The following is a 19,911-nucleotide window of genomic DNA, read 5'->3' on the forward strand; positions in this document are numbered from 1 at the left end:
TTTTTTTAGAATGAAAACCAAAAGCCTAATGTTTGCTAAAGCATTTGCTGGTACTATACAATGTACTGATTATTTGATTTTTCTTTGCTATTTGAGTATAGGCTTACATTTTCTGGTTTAGCATTATTTTTACAGATACTATTATTTGTAAATTATTAAAACTGTTTCAGCTGAAATGTTTGTGGGCTTCTAGCTTCATGTACTGAACAACATTTCACAAGGCAGATTTTGGTAAAGCTGTTTGGTTGAAACCCATTATTGTTACTTTAGGTGCTGACTATTCTGATGCCGACTTTCCAATTGCCTTGATTAAAGTAGAAACGTTCTATGGCTTGGATGACTTACATTTCAAATTGGTTTGAGCAAGATGATTGGTATGAAGGACTACAAAGAGTAAGATATATTTATGTTGTGATTATGATTTTCTGTGGGTTTTTCTGCTTACTGTGCACGCAGCTGTATTTCTTTGTAATTTATGTTGCAGACACTTTTGCACTGAAATATTTTGAGGGTAAATAAGATACTTGGTAGATTCCAGAGCAGAGGTAAGAAGATAATATATAAATATAGTCATAATCGTACATTGATGAAAAGGTATTATTTTTCTGTCCTTGTTTCATGAATTCTTAATATTTTCAGATTGTCTTCAGGCTTTAAATATAATATAGATTGTTGTTAATGAGATTAATATATAAAAACAGCAGTACTTTTAATAGTCATTTTACATAAAGAAAAATATTTAATGAAGTAGAAGATGTGTATGATAATACTATATATTACATTAATATTGTAAAAGAAAGTGCAAAGATTTTCTGAAGAAAAATGCCATGTTCTATCTGATGAATTTTTAGGCAATTAATTATGTTTCAAAAGATTTGCATTGTTACCATGGCAACTTTTGTATAGTATTTTGAAAATAGCTCTTCTGATCTATTATTGCAAGAGTAGAAAACTGCTATTTAAAAGTGCACCTAATCAAAATGGATTTAGTATAAAATAGTATGGTGTCTTTTTTATTATTTTCACGTTTTGAATGGAAGATTTCTTAATTATTTAAATGAAAGCACTTTGTGGATTTTTCTTTTCTTACACAGCTAGATTTTTCTTTTTATTAATGAGTGGAACCAAGAGCCAGAGTATCTTCCTGCAGTGTCTCCAGCTTTCCTCCCTGTCGAGTCGGAGGGCAAACTGTATCCAAGATAGGAAGCAGTGCGTTTCTCTCCGGCCTTCCTTCCACGGGGTCCCTCCTCCACACGTCCATGAAAAATCATTTTCTCAGTATTTTACTTCCTTTCCCCTATCTTTTTAATTGTAATTCCTCAGCAGTTTAAAGCTTCCTGCCTTTTGGGCTTTTCCTAAAAAAAAATTTTTTTCCCCCAATTCTAAAACAAGCTGGTAAACATCTCTGCAGCCGGTTAATAGCACACTCCGGAGAAAAATCGTTGTGTTGGGAACCCTGAAGTGTTCTCAGAGAACAGACTGAGAACCGGTGGGTAGTTTGTCATTCTGAATCTCAATCTTATCCCTCAATGATGGAAGTATTCCAGCTTATGAGTTTAATAAGTCCCACTGGACCGCACACACACTGCAGTGCCAGGACCCTGCGTTTGTGTTGTGTGTGTGCACTTTAAATGTAATGGTAAATGCATTTTTGATGTTGAACCAAAGGGTTTTCTTTTTTTTTTTTCCAAGTATAGTCCATATATTTCTCAACGGGAGGGCATACTAACTTGCTGAAATGCTTTTCACTAAAATTGGGTGTTCCTTTAGTGACTAAGGGTAGTTCATAGAGATGATGGGGATTCAAAATCTTGTTCATCGTGACTCCAGTCTGGCCTTTAATACTACCATCGGCCTTTATAAATGAACTCCTGGATGAGACCTATTACAGAAGCAGCTGTTACTATATACAGATAAGTTCAACCCTGAAATTACAATATTGTTGTCTTCGTGAGGTTGAGCTTCTCAAGTTTTAGTCAGTTCTTACATAGATTCAGATGAGAATGAAAGATACTATTCTTTTTTTTTTTTTTTTTTTTATTTGACAGACAGATCACAAGTAGGCAGAGAGGCAGGCAGAGAGAGAGGAGGAAGCAGGCTCCCTGTCAAGCAGAGAGCCCGATGCGGGGCTCGATCCCAGGACGCTGGGATCACGACCCGAGCCAAAGGCAGAGGCCTAAACCACTGAGCCACCCAGGTGCCCCTGAAAGATACTATTCTAAATAATGAAAACTGGCACATGAATATGGACTTCAGTTTCTTCTAAAAGTATAGCACGTATTTTTCAGATGATGTGTATGTGCATATATGTCCGATGTAATCATCAGCATTCAGCATAGCAAATTTTTCAATAGAAATTTTTTCTCCTAATTTATTTAAAAGCAAAGTTGTAACATTGAAGCGTGGGGTTTATAATGTCCATAGTTACAACATATTTGATAATAGTACAAAGGACTGTATGGGGTGAATGAAAGTATGGTTGTGGGGTTAGTACATTTTACATGAATTAGAGCAGTAACTCAGAGTACAACAGATGTTGGCGAGGATGCAGGAAAAGGGGAGCCCTCTTACACTGTTGGTGGGAACAGAGTATTCTTTTAAATGTTCACAGGAAAAGATAAGTTGGATTATTTAGTTAAAGTTGTAATTTAGAAATACAGTATTTGAAAAACCACATACAGGTGTGAGTTAAATCTTTAGTACAAAATTATGATAGCATTATTTTGATATAATTAATATTTATGGCATACGTATATATTTCTATAGATACATGGACACATACGTATGAACTTGATTTTAGCTTAGTTTTACAATTTTGCTTTTGGCAGTGTTGTAACTCTAGCTGTATTTTAAGGTTCATTGTGATTATTTCATATCAACATTTTCTTGCATATTCAGAAGTGAACTTTAATATTATACAAATCTAATGTAAATATACTCTTACCACTTGTTTTTTAAAAAAAATTTCATATACTTAATGTGAAGAGCATCTTTACTGTAATTATAATGTATGGGTTGTACTTTGTATGAGATTGAAACAAAAAATTGAATTTGCAAAAAATTGTCTTTGCAAGTAGGCTGTTGCCAGGCTCCTAACACTGTCACTTATATGTGGGGTGACACAGTGCTCAGACTTTCTTCCCAAAGCCTTTGTAACTCTCCATTATTCACTGTACCACGGGGGCTTAGTACTTTGTCTCTAAAGTGTGCATGTTGTTTCTAGGCCAGTAAGATTATATTTTTCTGAAGCAACAAATCTTTAGAATGGATGTGGAAATTCTTAAGTCATTTACCTAAAAATGCAACCTATTCTAAAGTAAGGATACAAAAAAGTACATAATATTTATCTGAAATCTATAATTAACTGTTACATTCAGTTAATATATACTTATTTACCTAAATATGTGACATAATTTTTTAGGATTTATGTTTTTAAAAAGGCATATATTTTGGAATATACCTGCAGTTGAACATTTTCCATTTTTAGTAATGCAGGATCATTAGTTATGTAACCATTCCTGCTGACTACAAAAATAACAAAAAGTTCCAGATGTTTCTTTTTTCTCCTTAGCAATTACAAACATCACTTAATAAAAGCTACATCATGTTACATATGTTTTTAATAATACTTTTGAAAACTAATGTGGAAATTTCAAATACTGCCCATTTATTTTTTATTTTTGTATTTTTTAAAGATTTTATTAATTTTTGCTCGAGAGAGAGAGTGCGAGCATGAACAGGGGTGAGGGGCAGAGGGAGAAGCAGACTCCCCTCTGTGCAGGGAGCTCCTTGCAGGACTCGATCGCAAGACCCTGGGATCATGACTTGAGCCGAAGGCAGATGCTTAATGACTGAGCCCAGGTGGCCCAGTACTGCCCGTTTAAATACCTAATTAAGATTTAGAAATGCAATAGTATTCATATATTTAATGATGTACATTTTTTTCAAATTTTATTCAAAATCATAGATCTTTACAATAAATTGCCATTTTGTTTTATCTTGCTTATTACTTTGATGGCTGGTTTGGACAAATTATTCAACTCTGAATTTAAAAAGGAATTAAGTTGTTAGTTTGTAAGACTTGTGAAAGCTGCTTAGAAGCAAGGTCATACCAAATTATATGATAATATTGAAATTTTTATATTCTCTATACTTGGAAATTAAAAAGTAGTAAATTTAAAAAAGTAGTAAATCAAAATATACTGATAAAGTAAAAATACTTTGACAAAATGGATTTTGAAGTAACTTATTTATTTTTAATACATAGCAGAGGGACTCGGAGTTTCTAGTCTTGCAGGTAAGGAACTTAGAAGTCTTCACTCTGGCCTAAAATGATAAAAAGCTGAACAAACTGAAAAATCAACCACTCTTCTTAGATCTCTAAGAGAAGTGAGGTCACGAGGCAAATTGTCACAACCTTTTAGAGCAGAGAACATTGGAATTATCAGACCAGGAATTTAAAGAAACTATGATTAATATGCTAAGGATTTTAATTTAAAAAATAGACAACATACAAGGACAGATGTATAGTTTAAGCAGAGAGGTGGAAAATCTAAGAAGAATCAAAAAGAAATGCTAGAGACCAGAAACACCAGCGAATGACGAATGCCGCCAGTGAGCTCATTAGTAGACTCGTGAGGGCTGAGGAAAGAATTTCTTAGCTTGAAGATATGACAGTAGGGATTTCCAGATCTGAAAAGAAAAGAGAAAGAATGGGGAAATAAGAAGCAGAATAGAATATCCAAGAGCTGTGGGACAACTAAAACGGTGTGCCATACACCTACTGGAAAGACCAAAACAAGAAGAAAGAGAAAGCAACAGAAGCGACAGTTGAAGCAATGACTTAGGATTTCCCCAAATTAATGTCAGACAGCAAACCACAGACCCAGGAAACCCAGGAAATATGAAACATGATAAATGCAAAAAACAAAAAACAAACAACAAAACTATAACTATACCTAGGCAAATCATATTCAAACTAAAAAAAAAAAAAGAAAAAAAGAAAAGAAAATCTTGAAAAAAAAAAAACCAGAGGAACAAGTATAAGAATCACATGAAACCATGAAACCAAGAAGAGAATGAATGAAATATTTAGAGTGTTCAGAGAAATAAAATACTAGCCAAGAAATCCATACTCTGTGAAATTATCTTTCATGAGTGAAAGAGAAATAAAGCCTTTCTCAGACAAACAAAAATTTGGAAATTTGTTGCCAGTAGACCTGCTTTACAACAAGTGTTAAAAGAAGTTCTTCAGAGAAGGTAAGTGATATAGATTCAAAGCTCAGATCTGCATAAACAAAGGAAGAGTATTGGAGAATGTATGAGTAAAGGTAAAATAAAACCTTCCATTTTTCTTAATTGTGACCTTGTTAACAGTTTGAACAGTTTGTTCAAAATAAAAACAACAATGGATTTGATTATGTATGCTTTTTTTTTTTTTAAGATTTCATTTATTTATTAGAGAGAGAGAAAACACAAGCAGGGGGAGTATCAGGCAGAGAGAGAAGCAGGTCTCCTGCTGGGCAGGGAGCCCAATGCAGGGCTCGATCCCAGAACCCTGAGATCATGACTTGGGCTAAAGGCAGATGCTTAACTGACTGAGCCACCCAGGTGCCCCGATTATGTATGCTTTAATCACATACATATACATACGCACATAATACATACACATGTGCTGTGTTGCTGATGTGTAAGTGAGATGAGTGACAGCAGTGATACAAGGGATGGGAAGAGGACTTAGGGATACTTGGTTATTTTAAAGTGTCTGTACTACCTGAGAAGTGATATAGTGTTAATTCGAAAGTAGACTTGAATTAGTTGTAAATCTATATTATAATGTCTAGGATAATCACACACACAAAATTTTAAATGAGACATAATTGATATGCTAAGAAAGAAGAAAACATTTGGAACATATTAAGTTGAAACCACAAAAGAAAGGAAAAGTGTGGAAGGCAAAAACAGGAACAAACTGAAACAGTAAAAATGGGGTAGATACCAATCCAAGTGTATCAATAATTACCTTGAACATCAGTGGTCTAATGCACTAATAAAAAGACAGAGGGGCGCCTGGGTGGCTCAGTGGGTTAAAGCCTCTGCCTTAGGCTCAGGTCATGATCTCAGGGTCCTGGGATCGAGCGCCGCATCGGGCTCTCTGCTCAGCAGGGAGCCTGATTCCTCCTCTCTCTCTGCCTGCCACTCTGCCTACTTGTGATCTCTGCCTGTCAAATAAATAAATAAAATCTTAAAAAAAAAAAAAGACAGACGCAACTATATGTTGTCTACAAATAACTCAAATTAAATGTTAAGGCATATATGGATTAAGAGTAAAGTGATGAAGAAAGACACACCATGCTAACACTGATTAAAAGAAGCGGGTATAACTATGTTAAATTCAGACAGAGCAGAATTCAGAGCAAGGGTAAAGAGGAACATTACATAGTGATGAAAGGGTCAGTACTCCAAAAAGACATAATAGTCTTTAATGTGTATGTGCCTTAATAGCAGAGTATTGTAATACATGAGGCAAAAATTGATAAAAGTGCAAGGAGAAATAGATGAGCACACTATTATAGTTGAAGACTTTACTACTCTGTCAGATTGAACAGATCGGCCAGACAGAATCAGGAAGAGCGGAGTTGAACTATATAGCATCTCCAGTCAACTATATCTGATTTGCACCTATAGAGCCCTTCCTCCAGCAACAGCTGGTTGTACATTCTGCTCAAGCTCACATGGAACTTTCACAGACCATATTTTGGGCCATAAAATACATCTCAACATCTTAAAAGTATAGAAATAATATAGAGTCTTCTCTCAGACATCAGCAGAATTAAACTAGAAATTGGTAACAGAAATGTAACTTGAAGGTCCCCAAATACTTAGAGACTAAGCAACAGTCTTCTAAATAACACATGGATCAAAGAAAAATAGCATTTTGAACTAAATGAGATTGAAAACACGACAACGTAACTTATAGGATGCAGCAAAAGCAGTGCTTAGAGGAAATTTATACAAGAAAAGAAGGAAGATCTAAATTTAATCTTCTAAGCTTCTACCTTGGAAAACTAGAAAAGGAAGAGCAAATTAAATCCAAAGGAGAAGAAAAGAAATAATAAAAATTTAGATCAGAAATCAGTGAAATCAAAAATAGAAAATCAGTAGAGAAAATCAACAAAACTAAAAGCTTCTTCTTTGAAAAGATCAATAAAATCTATAAGACTTTAGCTAGACTAAATAAGAAAAGAGAGAAGGAACATATTACTAATACCAATAATGAAAGAAGGGATATCGCTATATAACCTATGGACATTAAAAGGACAATATGGGAATGCTACATCAATTTCCTACCCCAAAATCTGGTAACCTAGATGAAATGGACCAAGTCTTAAAGATACAATTTGCCAAACTCGCAGAAGAAATACGGAATCTGAATAGGCCTACATTTTAAAGAAATTGAATCAATAGTAACATTTAATGATGTTGTTATTTGTAAGAAATATATGTTTAGTCATTCAGATGACCCAATTTCCCAAGTGTTGAGGGCCCTAAATGTGTCTTTTGTTATGCTAATAAGGTGACTTTTAGAAAGCACCTAAAGAGGGGGGCTGATTGCTGGTGGAGCCAACCTATGATTAGAGGGTTGGAACTTTTAGTCCTACCTCTGGACCTTAAGTTGGGAGAGGAGTTAGATATTGCAAGATTGCCAGTGGAGAGTGATTTAATCGATCCTGCCTTTATAATGAAGCCTGCAGGAAAACACAAAAGGAAAGGGTTCAGAGGGCTCTCCAGTTGATGAACATGTGGCCTACGGAGAAGAGTGGAATCTCCTTGCCCCTTTCCACATCTCTTACCTTAATGCATCTCTTCTGTCTGGCTGTTCCTGAGTTATATCCTCTTTTAATAAACCAGTAATCCAGTAAAATATTTATCTGAGTTCTTGAGACCCTCTAGCAAATTAAAAGACTTGAACAGACCCTTCACTGAAGATAGATGGCCTGTAAGTATATGGAAAGATGTCCAACATAGGGAATTACAAATTGAAATAATAGTAAGTTACTACTGCATCCCTATTAGAATGGCTTCTCCAGAACACTGACAACACCAAAGGCTGGTGAGGATGGGAAACAGCAGGAACTCTGATTTATTTCTGGTGGGAATGCAAATGGTGCAGCCACTTTAGAAGACAGTGTGATCACTTCTTATAAACTATACTCCTACTGGGATCCAGCAATCACCTCCTTTGGCACTCCTTGTTATTTACCTAAATGAATTGAAAACTTATGTTTAAACAAAAACCTGTGCATGGATGTTTATAGCAGCTTTTCATAACTGTTAAAACTTGAAAACAACCAAGATGTCCTTCAATAGATGAATGGATACATAAGCAGTGGTACATCTAGAAAAGGGAATATTTTTCATTGCTAAAAAGAGATGAGCTATCAGGCCATGAAAATACATAGAGGAAACTTAAATGCATATTACTAAGTTAAAGAACCCAATTTGAAAAGGTTATGTACTGTATAATTACAATGACACAATATTCTGGAAAAGGCAAAACTATGGAGAGTATAACAGTATCAGTGGTTTCCAGGGGTTATTGAGAGAGGAAGAAATCAAAGGCAGAACATAGAGGATTTTTATATATTTTGTCTATTTTATACATTTTGTGTCTATTTTATACATTTCAAAATGGTGGATATATGACCTTCTACATTTGTCAAAACCCATGGAATGAATAACACCAAGAGTGAACCCTAATGCAGACTATGGACTCTGGGTGATGATGTTGGGTCAATGTAGGTTCATCATTGTAACAAATGTACTAGTCTGATGGGAGGTATCGATAGTGGGGGAGGTTGTGTGTAACTGGGGGTTAGGGAGTGAGTGGGAACTCTGTAATTTCCACTCAGTTTTGCTGTGAAACTAACACTGCTCTTAAAAACAATTTATTAAGTTTTAAAAAGATTTAAAAAACAGCAGAAAGTGAAAAATTTAAAAATGATTCCATTTTACTTGTTTGCTTAAATCTTTCTCGTATGTTTCTTTTGCAGTTATGAGCTCAAAATTTGCTTAAACATAAATCAGAAACCATTTTCACTTACACACAGACTTTATTAATAGTAATCATAGACTCCAGAGATAAACTACAGAAGCCCATTCGACTCATCCTGTGGTTGAACTAATATATATTTTCAGTGAAAATAATGTTGTAACATTACTAGTTAAAAAAATACTTATGTTTAAAAAATTTGTCAGGAATGCTAGTGCTTGAGGAAATACAGGTGCTGAGGCAGGGGTAGGGGAAGGGGGCAAGAAAAGTTTTGTAGTTAAGCACTCAAAGACTGAAGTACAGTTCGGTTACATGGAATTTTTCACTTCAAATAACTTTTTACTTCATTAAAAAAAAACAAAACACTAGTTCCATTCAGATGAGGGGATTTAATAGGATGACGATAGATTTGGGGAAGAAAGAGGAAAGAAGAGATCTTTTCTAGAAGGTGGAAAAATGAAATGGAAAAGACACGAGAAAGTAACTTTTTAATAAATTGGAGATGATGTAACTGACTAGACTAATTGCTGAGCATTAAAATAAAGGAGAAACGCAGTGTTATGGTCAGTACATGATTCCACTGATACTGAAGAGGAAGCAGATGATAAAGAGACACTGCTGTATTTTTCAATGATGGTACCAAGTATCGTTGGTTCAGAGTAGCTTGTTTTAAACCACTAGATGTCCCATCCAGGTACTAACCAGGCCCGGCCCTGTTTAGCTTCTGAGAGCAGACAAGATTGGGTGCGTTCAGGGTGGTATGGCCGTAAATCAAAACTTCAGTGAGATACCACCTCACACCAGTCAGAATGGCTAACATCAACCAGTCAGGAAATGACAGGTGTTGGCAAGGATGTGGAGAAAGGGGAACCCTCCTACACTGTTGGTGGGAATGCAAGCTGGTGCAGCCACTCTGGAAAACAGTATGAAGTTTCCTCAAAAAGTTGAAAATAGAGCCACCCTATGACCCAGCAATTGCACTACTGGTATTTACCCCAAAGATACAAATGTAATGATCCAAAGGGACACATGCGCCCGAATGTTTATAGCAGCAATGTCCACAATAGCCAAACTATGGAAAGAGCCCAGATGGCCATCAACAGATGAATGGGTAAAGAAGATGTGGTATAGATACTCAGTGGAATACTATGCAGCCATCAAAAATGAAATCTTGCCATTTGCAACAATGTGGATGGAATAAAGGGTATTATGCTAAGCAAAATAAGTCAATCAGAGAAAGATAATTATCATATGATTTCATAGATCATGTGAGGAATCTGAGAAACAAGGCAAAGGATCATAGGGGAAGGGAGGGGGAAAAGAAGATGAAACCAGAGAGAGAGACAAACTATAAAAGACTCTTAATCTCAGGAAACAAACTAAGAATTGCTGGAATGGAGTGGAGTGGGAGGGCTGAGGTGGCTGGGTGATGGACCCTGGGGAGGGTATGTGCTATGGTGAGCACTGTGAATTGTGTAGGACTGATGAATCACCGACCTATACCCCTGAAACAAATAATACATTATATGTTAATAAAAATAAATAAATAAATAAAATAAACCACAGGGTAGAGAGAGAAGAGGCAGGTTGAGGTGGATGGTTCCTGGGGATACATTGAACAATTAGTTATCTATTAGACTTGTGTCATAGTTCAGATGTATATATATATATTTGTGTATTAATGTTTCATATGTGTGATATTTTGCATGTTGTGTTAAGGCAATAACATTTTGCTACTAAAATAATATAAAACTTTTGAACAGCATAAACAAAGTATTGATTAAAAATTGACTTAGTATGTTAGTGTGACCCAAATTTATTATATCTGCTAGGTATTTACTTAATTTTTCAAAAATATTTTAAGGTTACAATTGCTATTTATTATTTTTCCGTATTTTAATCAGATATAAATTGACAGTGAAAAATTGATAATTGCAAGGTATAACTTTGTGGTACAAGTGAAGATTGTCTCATGCTCAGAGTCCTCATTTTTAGACCAATATTTTGACCATATTAGAAAAGATATCGAATAATGGTCTAGATTCTGCCTTGAAAAAGCTTTTTTGGGTCAATTAATGTATTCTTGAATGCCATTCTTGAAGTAACTACATAGGGTAATATTCAGAATAGGTTTTTGTTTTTGCTTTTGCCTTGGTGTTTCCCCTATATCTGGGTTTTCAATAGGATCATCGACTTATAAACAGCCTCACTCTTGGCTTCCTATTCTCCAGCATCCTAGAAGAATTGAGTTTACACATAGAGTCACAGAGTCCCTGGAGCTGAGAGGAGTGGTGGGAAAACCTCTTTCAGAGGGTTCTTTTAGATGGAAGGAACAGAGACACGAGGTTAGATGCCCGACTCCAGCTCATGCTCTAGGCCGGCTCAGAGCTGGGCCTCCACCCCTGCTTGCTGAGTCCCAGCCGGACTGATGCTGCCTGTTTACTCCCTGTCCTCTGCTGGCCACATCAACATCTTGTAACCAGTAGTTTCCATCTTCCTTCTGTCCCATCTTCACAGCGGACAATATTGTTAACGCGGCTTATCTGCCTGCCCTGTGTACCACAAAGACACGCAAAGACACTGAGTCACTATTAACACAGTGATGTTCCCTGGCAGGGGCCACAGTCCTCCCAATATTGTTTTACCCTTGAATTTGCTGCCTTGAATGAATTGCCAGTATTTAAAAATTGGTAGCTTTTACGCAGAACTCTAGATGCTTCCATTTCTCTGGAAGTTTCATAAATCTGGCAACGGGGGAGGGCCTTCTGCAGTGGCACTGGAGCCCTTTACGTAGAATCTGCCCCTCCTGTTTCACCGTGGTCCCCGTCACTCCTCTAGGATCCCCAGTCCTCGGCCCTATGTTCTTTGTCATTGATCATTTTCTAATCTCTTGCTTTTCAAATTTGAATTACATGCCTTGATGTCTCTAGACATTTGGGGATCTCAACTCTTGTTCTCTGAACGTATACACCGAGATTAATAGTCGTAGTAGAAATTTTTTTTTTCAGGGCCTAAAGATAAGGATTGATAAAGATAGCTATAAGATAATTACGTTTTTTGAATCATGAAAATGACTGATATTTCTCCAAATTTGGTTTTCAAGGCAAACATGTCCCAGGTCAGGCAGGTGGGACTGCTGGCTGCGGGATGTCAGCCGTGGAACAAGGACGTGTGTGCTGCTGGTGGAGACAGGTTTGCATACTGCGCCACTCTGGCCATCTATGTTTACCAGGTAAAATATTGTGGATGCTTTTGATTTCTCATTTTATTAGGTAAAATTAACATTTAATACATACTTTGAAATCCCTGTTACATAAAAGTCTTAAAAGTACTGTAATGTAATTGATATTTGTATTTTGTTGCTTTTTATGCTATATTGGCTTTATAATTCAAGCTTTTAGAAAATGCTTATATCATAGTTTCAAGTTACTAGAAAAATCTTAATTGATTTCATCAACCTTTATGTGCTGTTCGTGAGAAGGAATTTCTTCAAGAATTAAAAGCTTCCAATTTATGAGTGATGAGCAATTAGAACTTAATGCTTTTAAAATGTATCTCCATATAAATAATTGGAATTCATTTATTCATTTGTTTCAGACTTTGCTCATTAGCATTTCATATGAGAAAAAAATCAGTTGGAGACTCTGGGTTATCCATTAGAGATCATTATATTAAAAACAGTGCAGATATAAAATATTTTGAGATATTCTTGAGATACAAACCTTTATAACTCCTTTTTTTTTTTCATGTCCGAACTCTATCCAGACACCTCTCACCAATTTCCAGTCTGTAGAAGCCAATGGCCTTCCGAATTGCCCCAGATCGAGGTGCTATAAACATCTTAAATCCAGGTCAAACTTTCTTAAACCTGGAGTCAGCATTTCTGTGTGAGCAGCCAACCCCTCGTCTGAACCACGGACGTGAGGGTTTGCTCTCCTTGGCTCCTGCTTCTCACCTCCTGTATTGTAGGTTAACCAGGAGCAATCCTAGGGTTTGTACCTTTGTAGCCTCCTCACCCAACTATTATAATAGTCTCTTACTATCCTCTTCGCCTCTACTTTGACTCCCTCTAATGTACACTTGAGTGAAGTCGATCATCGGTCATGCAGATCCGGAGTTTTCAGTCCTCAGCGGCTCCTCGTTCCTTCTGTTCACACCCAGACTTCGTGGTGTGACGCTGTTTTGCACTGTTTCCTCCTCTCACCTTGTGCCCCGGGCAGACCATGCTAATTGTATTTTCCGAGGCATCTTAGGCTCTTTTGTATCTTGCCTTTGCTTACACTGATTTTTCCATTTGCCTGTGTTGCCTCTTTGGAGAATGTTTTCTCATCTTTCAAATTTCAGCTCAAGTGTAGAAACTCTTTTCCATATTCTGCCTTTTCCGCTTTTGTGATAGCAAAGGACCTTATAAAACGGGCTGCCTCTCTGCCTAATTAGGTTATTAGTCAAAATTTTATATGCAGAGATGTTCGCTACAGCATTATTTGTTATAGCAAAATTTCAAAGTGGCTTAAGTGGTAAACAATAGCATAGTGGCTCATTTCTTCAATATTAACTGAATCTCTTCCATTGGCCAAGTATCACTAGGCACTAAGAATGAAACTATGAACAAATCAGGTAGATTCTTCTCATCAGATTCATATTCCTAGTAAGGATGGGGGCAGGGAGAGGTCAATAAATAAATAAATAAATAATAAACGTTTCAGGAAGAAATGTGTTCTACAAAGGCTATAAAAACAGGTCATATGTTAGAGTCATTGACACCAAAATCAAAAGCAACAAAAGCAAAAACAAGTGGGACTATATCAAACTTAAAACCTTCTGCACAGCAAAGGAAACCATCAACAGAATGCAAAGGCAGCCCACTGAATGGGAGAAAATATTTGCATATCATACATCTAATAAGGGGTTAATATTCAAAACATATAAAGAACTCATATGACACAATAACAAATTAAACAAATGATCTGATTGAAAAATAGGCAGAGGATCTGAGTAGACATTTTTCCAAAGAAGACATACAGATGGCCAACAGACACATCAAAAGAAATCTCAACATCACTTATCACCAGGGAAATGCTAATCAAAACCATGCTGAGCTATCACCTCACACCTGTTAGGATCTCTATTTTCAAAAAGACAAGGAATAAAAATATTGGAAGGATGTGGAGAGAAGGGAACCCTGTGCACTGTTGATGGGAATGTAAATTGGTGCAACCTCTATAGAAAACTCCATAGAGTTTTCTCAGAAAATTAAAAACAGAACTACTGTACGACCTTACAGTTCTACTTCTGAAGGTTTATGTGAAGGAAATGAAAACACTAATTTGAAAAGATTGACGCAGTCCCATGTTCACTGCAGCATAGCCAAGACACGGAAGCAACCCCAGTGTCCATGATGGATGAACAGATAAAGCAAATGTGGTCTAGGTATGCATACAGTGGAATACTATTTAGCCATTAAAGAAGGAAACTTTGCCATTTGCTACAACGTGGATGGACCTCAAGGGCATTATGCTAAGTGAAAAATGTCAGGGAAAGACAAATACTATGTGCTCTCACTTATATGTGGAACCTAAAACAAAAACAAAACAAAACAAAATAAAACTGAACTCACAGATACAGAGAATAGATTGGTGGTTGCCAGAGGCGGGGGTAGGGTGGGGTGAAATGGGTGAAGGGAGTCAAAAAGTATAAGCTTCCAGTTATAAACTAAGTAAGTCATGAGGATGCAATGTAAAGCATGTTGAATGTGGTTAATGACACTCTGTTGTACATTGGGAAGTTGCTCAGAGACTAAATCTTAAAATTTACCACAAGAAAAAAAAACTGTAACTGTGTGTGGTGATTGTTAAGTAGGCTTATATGATCATTTAGCAATATATGCAAATATCAAGTCATTATGTTGTCTACCTGAAACTAATATGTCAATCATTTGTCAATCGTATCTCAATTAAAAAAAAAAAAAGGATGGGGCACCTGGGTGGCTCACTTGGTTAAGCAACTGCCTTTGGCTCAGGTCATGGTCCTGGAGTCCCAGGATCGAGTCCCACATCGGGCTCGCAGCTCCACAGGGAGTCTGCTTCCCCCTCTGTTCTTCTCCCCTCTCATGCTCTCTCTCTCAAATAAATAAAAATCTTTAAAAAAAAATAAAATAAACAATTTAAAAAATTTTTAAATTTTAAATATTTTGAAAAAGGATAAAGATAGAGTCATGGGACAGGTTTTGGGGTGGGTGTATAAATTTATTTAGGTGTTGTGGTCAGAAAATACCTTTGTAAAAAGAGGCTTTTTTAGACTGAGAGCTGAACAGGAAAGAATGAATCACCATGAACAAATCGATGGGGAGAGCATTCAAGTCCAAAAGAGCAGCAAACATAGGCTTTAAAGCAAAATAATTTTGCCATAATAGAGCAACAGGGTCAGAGTGGACAAGCAGGAACACGATGCCGAGTGAGCCTTGCAGATAGCAGAGGTTCATAATGTGGGGCATCGGAGGCCATGTTGCAGTTCGGATTTTACTGCAAGTATATGGTTGAAGAAGGAATGGTGTAATAAATAGTTAATATAATGATGATTTGAAACCCTCTTCAATAATACTGCGAAAGGTTCATAATTTGTTAAGAGGAAAAGCCAGGTACAACAAAATGGCATATACTGTATAATCCCAAACATGTTGAAAATGCGAGAAAGAGGGGCACCTGGGTGGCTCAGTGGGTTAAGGCCTCTGCCTTCGGCTCAGGTCGTGATCCCAGGGTTCTGGGATCGAGCCCCATGTCGGGCTCTCTGCTCGGCGGGGAGCCTGCTTCTCCCTCTCTCTCTCTGCCTGCCTCTCTTCCTACTTGTGATCTCTGCCTGTCAAAATAATTAAAAAAAAAAAAAAAAGAAAGAAAATGCGAGAAAGAAAAATTCACTGATTAATGGCACATTTACAAAGGAAATCAGAAAATTAGGCTATTTCTTTTTTCCACTTACATGCAAGAGCACGACATAAGCCCCATCCAAAAAGCAGTAATAGAAAATGGGTCCAGTGATACCATTGCTCTGCAGACTTTAGACATCTTAATAAGGTAATAATGAGCAATTAGTTTATTTAACCCAATTTTTGATTGAAATACGGTTAACATTCCAAGTCCTATTAGTTTCAGCTGTACAACATATTGATTCAGCCTTTGTATACACTACTCTTGGTCATGACATTAAGTGTCATCAAGATCTGTTACCATGTGGTGTTTTTACAGTATTACTGTCTGTATTCCCCGTGATGTACTTTTCATCTCCATGAATTATTTATTTTTGTAACTGGAAGTTTGTACATCTTAATCCCTTTTATCTATTTCACCCAACCCTCCACCCACCTCCTCTCTGGCAACCACCAGTTTGTTCTCTGAAGATAAGAGTCTGGTTTTCTGTTTGTTTTGATTTTTAGATTCCACATGTAAGTGAAATGACATGGTGTTTTTCTTTCTCTGACTTACTTCACTTAGTATGATACCTTCTACCTCCAACCATATTGTCACAAATGGCAAGATTTCATTCTTTCTTTATGACTGGGTATTATTCCAACACACACACACACACACACACACACACTACATCTTCTTTATGCATTTATTGATGTGTACTTGGGTTGTTTATATATCTTGGCTATTGTAAATAATGCTACATTAAAAAATAGGGGTGCACCTATCTTTTCAAATTAGTGTTTTCATTTCTTTGGGTAAATAGCCAATAGTGGAATTGCTAGATTATATGTAATTTCTGTTTTTAATTTTTGAGGTGCTTCCATACTGTTCCCATGGTGGATATCCCAGTTTACATTCCCATCAAGAGTCCTTTTTCTCCACATTCTCACCAACACTTGTTATTTCTTACGTTTTTGATTTTAGCCATTCTAACAGGTATAAGGTGACATCTCACTGTGGTTTCAATTTTCATTTCCCTGCTGATAAGTGATGTTGGCCTTGTGTATGTTTTCTTTGGAAAATGTCTATTTAGGTCCTCTGCCCATTTTTAATCAGATTATTTGTTTTTTGGGGGGATGGTGTTCAGTTTTATGATGTTTATGTGTTTTAGATGTTTTTTTACATGTTTTTGATGTTAGCTCCTTATTGAATATGTCATTTGCAAATATCTTCTCTTTGTAATGGTTTCTTTCACTGTGTAAAAGCTTTTTAATTTGGTAGTTTATTTTCTTAGCCTAAATTTTTTCATTTAAATCTAATTGAAAAATGACAGAAAAAATATTCCAAAACCAAGGGGTTTTTCCCCATAAGTAGATATAGATATAGAAAATACAATAAGGCTCTGAATTGTTATGTATATTTAAATGTACATTTATTTTTACTTGTCTTAAAATTATTATCTAATTTCAGTTCTATTATTTTTTAAAAAATGGATTTTTTTCTGCTCATCATCACTTATTAGGGAAATGCAAATCAAAACTACAATGACATCTCACCTCACACCTGTCAGAATGGCTAAGCACAAGAAAAAAATATAAAAACAAAAATAAAAGCACAAGAAACAAAAGATGTTGGTAAGAATGTGGAGAGAAAGGAACCCTCATGCGCAGTTGGTGGGAACGCAAACTGGTGGAAAACAGTATGGAGGTTCCTTAAAAAGTTAAGATAGAACTACCCTACGATCCAGAAATCACACCAATAGGTATTTACCCAAAGAATATAAGCACACTAATTCGAAGGGCTGCATGCAACCCCATGAAAATTATAGCAGCATTATTTATAACACCCAAACTGTGGAAGCAGCCCAAGTGTCCACTGACTGACGAATGGACAAAGAAGTGGACGGCATATAAATGGAATATTGCTCAGCCGTAAGCAAGAATGACATCTTGCCATTTGATACAACATGGATGGAGCTGGAGAGTATGACGCTAAGTATAGTAAGTCAGTCAGAGAAAGACAAGCACCATAATGATCTCACTCATATGTGGAAGTTAAGAAACAAAACAAACAGAGGGAAAAAAATAAGAGAGGGAGAGACAAATCAAGAAACAGACTTTTAATTGTAGAGAATAAACTCATGGGGAAGGGTGGAGGGAAGGGGGAAATAGGTGCTGGGGCTTAAAGAGGATGCTTGTGGTGAGCCCTGCTGATGTGTGGAAGTGTCAAGTTACTCTATTGTGCACTATATCCACTAACTGGAATTAAAATAAAAAATTTAAAAAATGATTTCTTTCTTTTGATTGAATACACTTAACACTTGAAAGCAGACCAAGGCTTTAAATGTGTTCATACCATGTTATTAGGTATACTAATTTTCATGTATGTAGCTTTTTAAAATTAATGTGATTATTAATGAGAAGTGTGTTATCTAAAAAGAAGCACTGAAATGTCTTATTTATATATTTTTTTTAGTTGGATCACCGTTATAATGAATTCAAACTTCACGCAATTATGTCTGAACATAAAAAAACAATCACAGCTATCTCTTGGTGTCCACATAACCCTGATGTGTTTGCAAGTGGCAGTACCGATAATTTAGTGATCATTTGGAATGTTGCAGAACAAAAAGTCATTGCTAAGCTCGACAATACAAAAGGTATATTTATAACTGGGTTTTATTTTACTAAAATGAAATATTTTTATTTTAATAAGCAAAATATTTTATTTAAATTAGCTCAGGTTTTAAACTGAGCTTTTCAAACTTTCTAGTTTAAACTGCTTTTCAAAATTTCTAGTGCTAATCTATGTAAGAAATCTATGGAAGAAATTTCATATCATGACTCATTGTACATATGTATAAAAACTGCAACAAAATTTCATGAAATATTTTATACTTAGCACAATGATCCGTGAAAAATGATGAATACCAAATGATTTCATTAATATGTAAATATAAAAAAAATTCCCAAAATAAATATAAAAATAATAACTGTTGAGATTTTCTTAATGAGACAATTGGCCTAGCCTGTTCATTACTGTATTCCAATCTGAAACATACAAGGACAGTGTTACACATGTAATCAGTGTCCTGCTGAGCTGGTTTCTTTCCTTTATTTTTAATTGGGTCAAGACAGAAAGTCCTAGTTCACACAAGTAGGTCTTAGTGAATTGAATATTATGACATTCTTCCTAGCTAGCATCTTACCCCATGATAATGATGAAGTTATCATTTTTCCCTGTTAGATGTCGCAATAATTCAATCACTTTTTGAACACCAAGGGTGGCTCAGTTATTAATTATGGTTTTGAGAGCTACTGCTGGACGTGTTTTCCATGTCCAGTTTCTCTAACAATTACTGGTTATAGCTTTGAGACAGAAAACTGAGATTTGACCGTCTTACTAATTTTATTTTGTTCAGTTTCTTTATAATCTTCTTTTCAGTGTGTAGCAACAATATTGAGAATTCATAGGCAATTGTATGGAACTCTTGCTTCCAACATAATAATAATGCCTTTTGGAGCCTTTGGATATGCTCAGCATACTTAGTATATTTCTTTTTCCTTGTCTTTTCAAATTTAGGTCATTAAGAATGTTGAAAATACCAGTAAAATAAACCAATTTTGTTATATAACTTCCATTAAAAAAAATTTGCCAAACGAGGTTAATTTTTCAGCTAGAAAAATGTGACTCTCATTCCCAAGCTCATATAACCTGCTGCTTATTTTCATTTGCAACAACCCCTGAGCTTCAGTATTAGATAGTGTGCAGTTTGCTCCAATCTCAGAGCAAAATTTTTTTAAAGTCAACTCTATTCAGTGAGCTTCCATTAAAGTAAGTAACAGTTTTCCTTAAGGTTTTCAATACATCAATGAGAAAAAGTCAAAATACTTTTAATACAAGGCTTTGTGATATATAAAAACAGAAATTAATAACCTCAGTGAAGATTTTTCA

The 19,911-nt window shown here is 35.8% G+C and overlaps 1 protein-coding gene across 1 annotated transcript in view; it reads left to right on the top strand.

The window, feature by feature from the left end:
* Positions 1–270: 270 nt before the first annotated feature.
* The window catches only part of WDR17 (WD repeat domain 17), a 78,350-nt gene continuing 58,709 nt past the window's right edge, over positions 271–19,911 (top strand). Inside the window, exons 1-3 of the mRNA XM_080797397.1 lie at positions 271–393; positions 12,156–12,284; positions 18,433–18,616. Of these exons, the coding sequence (XP_080653523.1) occupies positions 328–393; positions 12,156–12,284; positions 18,433–18,616 (379 nt within the window). The 5' untranslated portion in view covers positions 271–327. The remainder of the gene's footprint in view (positions 394–12,155; positions 12,285–18,432; positions 18,617–19,911) is intronic.

The sequence above is a fragment of the Martes martes genome, assembly GCF_963455335.1.
Source record: "Martes martes genome assembly, chromosome: 2".
Lineage (NCBI taxonomy): Eukaryota > Metazoa > Chordata > Mammalia > Carnivora > Mustelidae > Martes > Martes martes.